We start from the raw sequence: 12,441 nt of genomic DNA, 5'->3' as shown, positions 1-12,441 counted from the left end.
GGCTTCATCTTGTGCTTAAACTTGGTAAAATAAATGATTTTTGACTTTCAGATTTGAGTTTGGTGTCTCCTTTTTAGCCTAAATTTTACAGTAACATTATCAACTTAGGCATTAATTAAGGGCTTAAATTACCACTACTGGCATAACAGTAGTTTACAATATTAACACTGACAGAGTATCCTAAGTGCAAAAAATTGTGTTCCTTACTCAATTATTTTAAGTAACATTACTAACTAACTAACAAATACTAAGCAAGAGTGAACATGGCTTGTATTTGTTAGTTAACAGAACCTAAGGGCCCATACTACACTATTTTGTAATCTACGTTATAATGTTCACGCCGACAATAGATAATAGAGGTGGAGAACATGGCCCAGCCTCTCCCAGGATCAGGGAAAAGTTCTCCCGGAGGTGTGAGTTGAAAACCCCCCTGACAGAGGGCTCCGCCAGACATTCCCAGCAGACCCTCACGATGTGCTTGGGCCTGCCAGGTCTGTCTCTCTTCCTCCTCCGCCATCGGATCCAACTCGCCACCAGGTGGTGATTGGTTGACAGCTCAGCTGTGTACAAGTACAAGCTGTGTACAAGTAGTGGTCGACCAAAGGGTAGGAGTACAAGTACAAGTAACCAAAAGCAGGAGCTGTTCAGAGAAGCAGATCAAAATGACCAATTCTAGGACTTTGCCTCAATAGTAAGAGGTGGTCTGACTGATGCCACCCTCCAAAAGGTTACAGTAGCAGTAGCATAGAGCTGCGTGTGTGTGCGCGTCTATGTTTGTGTGTGTGTGAGCGCGCGTGTGTGTCTTGATTACATTTGTGGAGAAGAAAGTGGAGCATGTGTGATTAGAGGCTTCATTACAGGAGCTGCTCAGAGCTGATAAGAGCAGATTGTTTATGGTGAGGACAAACCAGCCCAAGCCAATCTGCACACTTACATTTACTAAAGACTGCAGATCAAATCCACTTTAGCTTTAGCACCCTGGCAATATGAGATTTTGTGTTTTGAATGAAGAGTCACAGCAAATCATGTAAAGGAAATGTGTTTGGGGCCTACTTAACTCTATGGGAGATTAACTGTTTTTGAAAGAGATATCCCAAACAGAAATATACAGTCCTTTTAACTGGCAACAATCATATTTTTGTGGTTGAATAGAGGCATTCTTTATACAGAGAATATGTTGAACTTGGTGCCAGTTTTTGTTTCATGTGGACAGGCCCAGTATTTACAGAGATATTAACCTTAAACCAGGTCAACAAATCTGCAATCTGACAGTTGAACAGCAAATTACACCATAGAATTCTGACCTGTCCCACTCCCAGTATCCAAAACTTTTGTGTAGGTAAGAGCGTTGGGCCACTGATCCAAAGGTTGACCGTTCGAATCCCGTTCTCAACACAAACATCACTGACCCACAGGTTGACGGTGCGATTCCAGCTCCCACAGATGAATCCTGTCATTCTGTCCATGTGCAAGACACTTAACCCACCTCACCCCTGTTGAGTATGAGCACTCTATAAAAATGTGACTATTAACCATACTTTCTGGTTGAACATGGGCAGCAGATATGATATATAACTGTTACTTTACAACGTACTGTAAACAAGGGCCAAAACTTACCTGTTATGATTTGACAAATAAAAAACAACATTTAGCACCTTTGTTCTAATAAGTCTTTAATCTGCCAGAAAAAATGTTCTTGTGCATTTTGGATTGAATCGACTCTGTGCAGCAACACGCTAGCTCACTGTGCCTCAAAGCAGTAACGTTTATGAAAATCAGAAAACATAAACAACGTATTACAAGTCAAATAGATTAAATTAAAGACTGTTTTTACTTATTTTTATCTGTAGAATACTTCAGTTTGTGGTGTTGTGCCTCAAAATTAGCATTAGCGTTAGCATCGAGACTCAAATGTCCCTCTCTCTTAACACAGAACACTTAACGGTGTGCGGCACATCGCTACTTCTTGTATTTTTTCCACTTTTCTTAACGTTTTTCCATAAATTTCAACTTAATTGATGCAGAACTATGATAAATATTGACCACAGTTACCATCCCACCAAACCAAGTCATTTAGAAAAACATGAAAGCCTGTCATATCCTCTTAAAGTAAATGTTATGCAGCGCTACCACCTGTGCCAGTAAGAATGTAATAATGGATGACAGAGGACACAGTGTATTCAGCTGAAAGCTAATTTGACCATGAGGGAGCGGAATGCATGGTGGTGTGTTCAGGTGCTTTCGGGTGTGTGGGAGTAATGTATGTGACTGCTCCGGATCTGTCTACGTGATGCGTTCATGGCCTTTGTGTCGGGTCTCAACCTTACACCTGGGGCCGGTGATATGGCCCCGTGCTCTTTTATATGCAACACTTCTGCTCCATCTCAGCCGTTGTCTACTGCTTTTCTCCTCTGGACATGTAGGTCACACATCTCTGCGGGTTCATAAGACATACAAGAACTCGTATTATGTTAGATTTACATTTGTCACACTTGAGATAAAATTACTTGAATTCAAAATGTTGATAGTATTCGACAAGAAATTTTTGAAGTCCCTTTGGCAATTTTTGTGCAAACTAGGTTAAAGCTGAATTTCAAAACATGAAAAATTAAGTATGTTTTTAACTCTAATTGGTCCCTAGCCCTCACAAACCCCTCGTCAATCTCTCCTTTAGTCCTCCAGACCCAGCCCCTCCTCCCCCTCACTCTCCCCTTTAGTCCTCCAGCCCCCCTACCCCCTCCTCCCTCACTCTCCCCTGTAGTTATCCAAACTGTACACCCCCTCCACCTTCGCTCTCCTGTTTAGTGCTCCAGACCCTGCCCTCCTCGCTTCCCCCTTTAATTTTATTTAAAGAATATATTCCGTTTGTCAGCATTGCAAATGTTGTCCAGTCTTTGGTTTGAGATGGCTTGTACATAGTGAGTATATAGCCTGAAGGATGTTGAGGGTAGAACATCCATATAACAGCTGGCCTACAAAGAAAGACCAAAGAGGAGAATTACGGATGTAGTGAAATAATAAGTTACATATCACATATTACTGTTGGTCTGTGCATTTATATGTTCATCAGTCTATGGTGCATTTCCATGTATTTGCAGGTGGTGTCTGTTGTGGCTGTATATAAGTGTAGCAGAATTGCATGCTGGGATATTGAGTTGTTATTAGTTACTATGAGCTGTATTGTGCACCATAGGTCTGCTGTTACCTGTCTCTACCCTGGAGGCTCATGAGCTCCTGCAGACAGGTGAGTGGCACATGAGCAGTCGACTACAGTAATACTAGGGATCATGCAGTTCATAAGATTTATAATAATAGAGAAAGGCTGGATTTGATGGTTAAATCTGTCCATGCCTGTTAGGTTCAAAATGATTTTATATATGTACATTTATGCATGTATATGTATGTATAGATGTGTGTGTGTGTGTACATGCATAGACATATAATATAGACACTGCCTTCAATGTTTATGCTAACATCCACAGCAACTCTAGTCTGCGAAGATTTTAGCCCACCAGAATCAGTCCCCGGTATTTTTTCCAATAACCGTTAGCATTAGCCCGCAAAACTCGAAAATAATCCTGAGGGTGTCTGCTGATAACCCACGGAGCGCATTTACATGAGGTCAGTGCCTCGTTAAAAGTAATTGCTGCTGAGCTAGCTATGAAACTCTGAGACTTTTTACACCGAATATGGGAAAACGAAATGCTCATCACGAACAGAAACTACTGAACTGAGAGAGGCTGAGAAGACGCTCTTGTTGTGTGTCCAGAGTTCACCTGGATCCCTATCTATGTGTGTATGTATGTGTGTGTACATCATGTGTGCATGCATGTAGATGTACGTGTGTATTCATCAGGACAATGTACAATAACTTTGAGCATTAAACAGAAATGCTTGTGCCATGCTTGTCTCCAGAGATATTATTGTTTGCCAAAAATGTTACACACTGAGGCCTTTAAAGCAAACCTATTCTGCATTTACTCTCCCGAAGTTGTATTTGGAGTGATTCGTGCATGTTTGAGCAATCTTTAATTGCTTAATTTCAAGACGCTATATTGCTGATCAACTCTCGTTTTCTCCACCACGCTGCTCTGTACTTACTACAAATTTATTTCCTTAATCTGTGACTCAACAATGTCGGCTAGTCATTTTGCTACAAATAAAAACGTAAACTGGCTCTCTATCATTATCTGCAGCTATCCATCAGAGGTGCCAGCAGCATGCGGCGCTTTGTTGTGATGACGTATATGTTGACGTCTGCTCCCATTGGGCACCTCAGTTTTCTAACGCAGAGGTCAGAGGACTTATTAAAACAAAATGATCCACAGGTGTCTGATTATAACTATATCACAGACACAAGCACAGCAAGGAAGAAAACTGTTTAGTCATTAAAGATTTTCCTTTTTGACGTAGTTGTGATGAATGAATTTTCAGTCAAAGGATTTAGCAGTTACGCACAATAAAGATTTGGCTTTACGTCTGGCCCAATTAGACACATTTAGAAAGAATTGTCTGGAAAATGGTGAGTAGCTTTGAAAAATGCTTAGTCAAATTGCATGGAAAATTCCCATTTCCATATCATCGCCCCTACATTATTTACACTTCCATTTCTACACGCTGTCATAATCTATAAGCACCATAATGCATAAATGATTCTTCCTGTGTGACCCACTTGGATGCACTGCGCTAACTGCCTTCTCAGCGTTCTACAGACAGGCAGATGAAAGGATGTGGGTTTGATCAGTATGCAGTTATAACAGAGAGCCGTTAAAATGGCATATGTATAAATATAATATATATATGCAATAAAAACAACAGAGCTAAACACACAGGCATAAAACATGAAAGCTCCACTGTGTAAAATGGACCCCAGGGAATGCAGTTTATCTTACACGTGAAGTATTTAAAGGAGACATATGCCTTTTTCTCAGTATTTAGTATTACATTATAACATACGGAAATGTAAAGCACGATATTGATCTAAACTGACTTGATAGTAATAAAAATCGAAGCTCCAGCCATGAGAAGGCTTGCCTCATTCCACTTATGCTGGAATGAACCTGTGACCTTGTGTTGGAATATTTGGGATAATAACAATAAAAGCCTTGGGCGGAGCTCGGAGTTATGTGAAAAATTAAGATAACATAACACATCATAACATTTGCCTGATAAATCCAGAATGATGAACAATCTCTCTGCAGTTTTTATACAGAGGAACATCAGTCTGGTCCCCACTCCCTCTGTCATGCCTCAAGCCAGAACCAAACAAGATCATCCAGTGAGATTTGTTTATTTCAGCGACGCATATGAAACGAAGGAGCTCAATGGTCACTCATCATTTTCAATCAAAATCTAACTTCTCTCACCTCAGATTAACAGAGTTTAGTGCTTTGCTCATTGATTTTAGAAGAAATCCACCATGTTTTTCAGTCCCCTGTGATTTATTTGTCCTTTTTTCCTCGTAAGCAGCCATATTTGTTTTGATATGGAGGGACCACGCCTGCCCCTAATTGGCTAATATACCTGTCAATCACACCATTCTGAACTCAGGAAGATTCACCGATGACCAGGCCCACATTTATGAAGTATTGGAGAAGTGTTTATCCTGAACCCCAGGCAATGATAAAATGGTTAAAAACTCATGAATGTTGATTTAACATAATTTCCCCTTTGAATTATTTCCCCTTTAATTATCTCTATCACAATAGGCTAAATCTTCGGGTGGGTACTCTTGATGTAGTGCACCGCATCAGTTTCTCTTCCTGGAGTCATTTACATCACAAATGAACACACAAGTCTGTTATTGGCAATCATTATGTAAATACACAGTAGCTCTGAGATATTACTGACAGAAATCTAGTCAGTGCTTTGTATTCAGTCACATCAATAATAAAAAGTGAAACACATTATCACTGCAACACAGTTTTGATTCAATAAATGAGATTTTGATAAATGCTGCGTCCTATACATTTTGGGGGTATTTTCAGGAGTCATTCAGGTCTCTACCAGAACTAAACCAAACCTAACAGTGAACCTGGTTTTAGTGTGGTGTCAAAATGCCAGTATAGGAATATTAACAATACTGTAAAATATGACATAGATATCAAAAAGTTGAAGTAACGTTTATTAAAATGTTTCTAGATTTGAGATTTGGGCTGTACATTTAATAGGCTCTGTGCCTGAGTGTCAAAGCGGAGTCACTTTCATTAAAATCAGTGGCATTGTTTTAATATTTATTATGACTCAAAATTAGCATTAGCATTAGCACTGAGACACAAACATCTCTCTTTCTAAAGGTGGAAGTGTCCCCCGGGGAAGTATTAATTTTATTTGTGTAGTGTTTAACATACACCCACAGCTTTTTATTTTTTTCATTTTAGCGTGACTCAGAAAAAAACTCAGATCAAATTAGACAAGAAGTAGTGACGCTACCATTGAGGTTTCCTGGCGCTGTTGTGCACAGTGCCAATTATTTTTTATGTAAAGACTTGTAAATTTGTAACATTTTTTTGTGAGTTGTTTGATTCTAAAAAGAATAATACCTGTCCCATTATAACTGAAGTTTAAGCCTCATGTGTGGTTACGTAATACTTTGTTTCCTCGATCAGTGGTATTTTAAAATATCAGTGTATTTATTTCTCTCTGGTCTGTCTGATTGCAGCCTGGGTTCTACAAGGGTGTAGCGGGCTCCCAGGTGACCCTGTCCAGTCTGGTGAACCAGTCCCGGGCCATGCTGGACGAGCAAGCACGACATCTGCTGACGGAGAGCGAGCGCCACACCATGAGCTACTACTTGGAGGAGTACAGGGACGGGCACATCGGGGTGGAGCAGCTGGTGCAGGCTCTGTTTGAGCTGCTCAACACACACGCTAAGGTAACAGCGCATGAACTAGACTGGGAAAAATCTAAGGTCACACTAGGCCAATGGAAGCACAGAACGCCCACATAACATGGCACAATACGGTATAACAAGGTACGTTTGTCCAATGTGAGTGCAAATGAACCATGGTCAGGCTCAGCACAGCTTGAACTTTGGCACAGTGTAACTACCAAAGTGTTCACACATGACAGAGCAGTGTGATGACACCACCGGATCGCGGGTCAGATGTGAGTGCAGGCCATAAAACCATCCACAATCAGGCTTCAGTACGGCACAGTTCAGGCGCAGGCCTAGTGTGAGTGCGCCCTAAACTTTTGATCATTCTCCCACTCTAGCCGAAATGTTCATTAAAAATTATAAAACAGTACGCATAAAAATTAATGATATCTATTAGGGTAGTTAGAATTTTAAATATTTTTAAAATGCCAGTATGTAACTTTTCCTGGTGGAGTGTCCAGAACTTGCCTGTTGCTTTTCCTGGAGTGTTTCACAGTATGGCATTAAACTTTTTTATTTATCTATGAATATATGAAGATGTGAGGCCATTCACAGGCCAGTGCATTTATTTCAAGGTATTATTCAGCAATGAAAACTCCTGTAATTAAACTATTAAACCAATAGACAAATGCCAGTGGTGGATTGCTCTTTGCAAATGTTACACAGTAGACCTGTAAACCTTATAATCCTATGCCTGCACTGTGTACAAACCTCCTTATCAAAACCTGATGTCAGATCTTAGAAGCTAAGCAGGGTTCTGGTTAGTATTTGAATAGCTGACCACTGCAAATACCAGGTGCCACAATGGGCAGCCAGTGGTGTTGTTTGGAGGGGCTGGTAGCACAGATTAGTACCCTGAGGCAGCTGTGGCTACAGTAGTAGCTTACCACCAGTGAGTGTGGAGTGAATGAATAATGAATAATAATGCACTGTAGAGCACTTTGGGTGTCTTGAAAGGTGCTATATAAATCCAATGCATTTTTTATCAGTGCACAAACATTATTAAAATGCATAAACATAAACCAGAAGAACCTAGATTTGATTGTTGTCCAAATCTCCACATCCAAACATAGAGCTGACACTGGCTGATTTTTGTCCCCTCCCTCTCCTCTGGTCAGTGCCAGATTTATGCTTGGCTCTCTCTGCTGCTTTTACAGTCTCAGTAAAGAGTCTGGTGCTCTTCACCTTATCCTCCAAAGCCCATCCATCACCTGCTTTATATGAGCCCTCTGCACACTCTGAACCATCCACACTGCCACTGCCCCTCTGGGCCTGTAAAGAGGACAGCCTCTGATACTTTTAACCATAACACACCTATTATATATCATTTATTTGTTTTGTTAATGTATATTTAATGCTTTGAGGCCTGCCACGGAACAGTTCTGCCTAAGCCATCCATATTTATCTAATATGACCAGAGTTAATATTGAAATACTAATTTTAAAGAAACAGAAGGAAGCTCCATATTTTTTTATATATGATATGACACATGACTGAAAGTTTTTTTTTTTTTTCAAACCATATAAAAGATGTTAATTCTAAGCCCTGATAAAGACATGTTAAAACGCATAGGCTCTTCCATGTCTTAATAAAGGACTTGAAATTTTTCTACACAAGTGTGCCTCAGATTCTTTCAGCTCCACTGCTGTTCACATCCACGTCGATATGTGCTAAGCTCTGTTATTTCATGATCAGTGGTCTAATCCTTGAAGAGCACCTGTGTCTTACATCCTTCTATGCGACTCACACCAAAACACTCACCTCATCTCCTCTTTATACCTCATAAACGTTATTTGAAGTTTCTACCTGTTATATTTTTGGGATACAGATGTTTTATGAATATGAATAAAAGCAAATACATTTAAATTTGTATATTAATATATATTATTTATATTTGCAAAAGCTGAATAAAAAAATAAAATTATAACTTATAATTGGTTAGTGAATAGTTCAAAACTATGTATTCATTTTGAACTTCTAAGCATTTCAGTTTTGTAGCTTCTTTACCTATTGTCTGTGTGATCCCTCAGTTGTCCAGGTAGCTATTGTTTTAATAGATCATTTTGTCTACTTTTATTTTCCAAAATCATTATTACTCTATTTTATTAGTCTCTTTTCTGCAAGTTGCTCAAAATGAAATGGGAAATGGGAGCTCCAGTAGGTCATAAAAGGTTAAGTATTGTGTTTAGTCATCTCCGGATGTTAAAGTGTTCATATTATGCTTTTATGAGCCTTTATGATCAAAAAGAGTTATGTTTTCCATACACATTTTTGGAAATCTGCATATCCACTTCGGTGCTTCTTCTCCAAAACCTAAAGCACTGTTCCACCAGCTGAGGTGTTGTCCACGTGACTTCATGTAGGCTTATGGACAACACAAACCTGGAATTGTATTTAGCTTCATTCACACTAGTTTATTTCATATATATTTCATGTTTCAGTAATACTCTGTAAAAAGTCCTTTACCTTGAGATTTGAATTTTCCCAGGATTGTTGCGTCACAGGTAGAGACCCAGCACAGTTTTTTTTTTAAGAATAAGCCTTTCTTTACCAGCAGTGCACATTTTAGGTTATGAGATATGAGTGCTGGTATTTAAAGTACTGAAAAAGACAACCAGCATAAATGAGCCCTATAATTTAGAATGATTACTCACAAAGGAAACACACAGACCCAAGATGGACACTGTATTCTGGCGTATAATACTATTCCCTCATCCCAACATATACCTGAAGTCCTATTTAGCTTCACTAGTTTCAGTAATCCTCTGTAAAAACTCCTTTGCGCCTCAGATAATATGAGATTTGAATTTTCCCTGGATTGTTGCGTTACAGGTTGCAACCCACAGTTATGAATAAGTCTTTCTTAATGCTTTTTTTAAGGCTAATTAATGTGTAGTTCTTATACCGGTTGTTTCCAGCAGTGCACATTTTAGGTTATGAAATATGAATACTGGTTTCTAAAGTACTGAAAAAGACGGCTAGCGTAAATTGAGTCCTATAATTTAGAATAATTACTCGCAAAGGAAACACACAAACCCAAGATGAACACTGTATTCTGGTGGTAAATTAGCCCCATAAACCTAAAAGTATTGCGATGTCCGTAGACCTCAAACCCTGTAAAAGTCCAATAGGGGGCTGTTAAATGCAGCTGCCTTCAAGGTCGAGCGGAGTGTGCTGCGTTCAGGGGCGGTGAGGAAAATCCAACTCAATCAGGAGGGCTTTAAACGCTCCACTGACACAGAACTGATGTAGCGTTAGCATAATCTACCCCCCAGGACGCAGCATTCACAGTCACTGGTAAACTGCGTGCTGTGCTTACTGTGTTACTATAATTGGGGGATGTTAAATGAATAATTTTTAGTTTTGTCAATGTATAAGTTGAAATGACTAATTGCGTTCTTGTGGTCATAATCATAATTAATATAACCTTGGTAGTTCCGAGTTTCAGAAAATGGTGAAATCAAAAAGAATGGAACCCTGCAGACAGTTTGGTAGTTTTCATAAAGTCAAGGACATTATCAAACAGGGTAATTTTGTTATTATTGCTTGAATAATACAAAGAAAAGAAAAAAGATTCTGAAAACTTTAAGGTTTTCAGAAAGTAATTTTGTAATTTTGTCTCATAAACTTTGTCTTAGATGTATGTGTAATCCCTCGTAATCCCTCAGAGTCGTCCAGGTCTGATCCATAGTAAAAGAAAAATTCAAATCTGTCAACTGGACAAAAAGTTGTAGGAGTGAAGACGTTTTGCTGCTCACATTTTGACAACAAATGCATGGGCCATATGGTCTGAACACAATGTTTTAATTGGCAAACCATACAGTGCTTTTTCTTTTGGAATTTTAATTATTCAACCCAAACTTCCAGACTCAGAAATTACTGTACTTTTTTGTATGAACTAGACAAATAAATCTTGTTTAAGGCAACATTCAAATCCGAAAGCCCCAAATTGTACGTAGTTAAGCACTTTTTATTTGGACTTTTCTGGGAGTCATACCACCTGCTTGTATCTATGGAGGTGTTTTTTCTTTGCTTGGGATATTCTACAGTGTGGCATTAAACATACTTCGACATGGAGACAAACAGGCAAGACACAACCAGGCGAATTACAGGTCAGGTCTGTGGAGATCACATATATTTTTCAATGCATTTTTGAGCAATAAAAATACTTGGAATTTAACTTTTTCATGTATTTGAGCAAAATATCTCACCCCAGTACAAATATATTGCGTGAGCAGCTGCTGAGGTCAAAATAAATCCACTGTGGACTGTCTGCATCTAATCATAATGAGTTTTATTGACCAAGAATCAGAAAGTGTGTGATTAGCGTGCTAGTTTCATACCGCACCTTTTAATATCATTGATTATTTTTCCTCCTTTGTCCCCAGTTCTCCCTGCTGTCGGAGGTGCGCACCGTGGTCACCCCTCAGGACTTGGAGCGCTTCGATGCCCTGGTTTTGCGGAGGGAGATCCAGGCTCTGAAGGCCAGGCAGGGGCCCGGGGCTGCAGGGCTCCCGGGGGACTCTGGGTCTATGGTGTCGTACCCAGATACACTCACCTCCTCCTCTGCCAGCTTCATGACCAACACCACGCTCAGCTCTGCACGGGTACGCACCTCCATACTGACTTTCTTTTCAAATGATCGGGACACAACGGTGGCTTTTGAATAGGTTGCGTTCATGTTCTAGAGTTTTATGAAGTATCCAAACTTCTGATCTACAAATGTTGAACCTTATCATGATCTGTTTGGGATTAGCCCCACATATTAATCTTATGGTGTAAGGTCCTTTCAACTGACAATGATGGCATCTTAAGGATTTAATAATAGCACCACTTTATGAAGCTATTTGGAAAAACGTAATTTAGTTTTTGTTTATTAACACTGACACAGAAGATGTTGAACATTGTGCCATTTTAAAGGTGAAGTGGAACTTGGTGGGAGCGTCTGCCGCCATCAAGATTCACACACACGCAGCAGAAAAGTTTCATAGTGCATCTTTAAAGTGGATCTAAACATTAAAGAAACTTTTTTGCTGGCAAAGCGTATACTTGGTAATTAATATGGTCTATTCCTATAGTCAGATTTTGGGCAATTTAAAGACCAGACCTAGACACCGTGTAGCTGGGGGGAGGAGGTGAGTTCAGAGTGTGAGTCAGCGGCAGTGCATCCAGACAGCATCATGCTAGACTGTTAGCGCTTTCATGTTTTAATTAAATTACATTTTATTTCTATAGCACATTTAAAAACAACTTCAGCTGACCAGAGTGCTTCACATAAAAAAATTAACCAAAAACAAATATACAGATAATACGATACATAAGAAAAGAACAATAAAACACCAAGATATCCTGTGTAGCTAGTGTTAAATGCCAGGGAGAAGAGGTGGGTTTTCAGTCTAGTCTTAAACTGTGTTAAAGACAGAGAGGATCTGACAGGCAGAGAGAGGTCGTTCCATAGTCTGGGTGTTGCCACAGAAAAGGCTCTGTTACCTCTGGGTGGAGTATAGGTCTGCAATATTGTGCAGATATTTAAACACAATCAATAACATTTTGAATTTCACTCG

The 12,441-nt window shown here is 39.5% G+C and overlaps 1 protein-coding gene across 1 annotated transcript in view; it reads left to right on the top strand.

The window, feature by feature from the left end:
- Nucleotides 1–12,441, top strand: part of whrna (whirlin a) — a 344,555-nt gene that overhangs the window by 291,476 nt on the left and 40,638 nt on the right. The window contains exons 7-8 of the mRNA XM_055225688.1: nucleotides 6,662–6,874; nucleotides 11,266–11,484. Of these exons, the coding sequence (XP_055081663.1) occupies nucleotides 6,662–6,874; nucleotides 11,266–11,484 (432 nt within the window). The remainder of the gene's footprint in view (nucleotides 1–6,661; nucleotides 6,875–11,265; nucleotides 11,485–12,441) is intronic.

The sequence above is a fragment of the Periophthalmus magnuspinnatus genome, chromosome 12 (assembly GCF_009829125.3).
Source record: "Periophthalmus magnuspinnatus isolate fPerMag1 chromosome 12, fPerMag1.2.pri, whole genome shotgun sequence".
Classification (NCBI taxonomy): domain Eukaryota; kingdom Metazoa; phylum Chordata; class Actinopteri; order Gobiiformes; family Gobiidae; genus Periophthalmus; species Periophthalmus magnuspinnatus.
The sequence above is the reverse complement of the archived record's forward strand: the minus strand, read 5'-3'. Positions and strand labels throughout refer to the sequence as shown.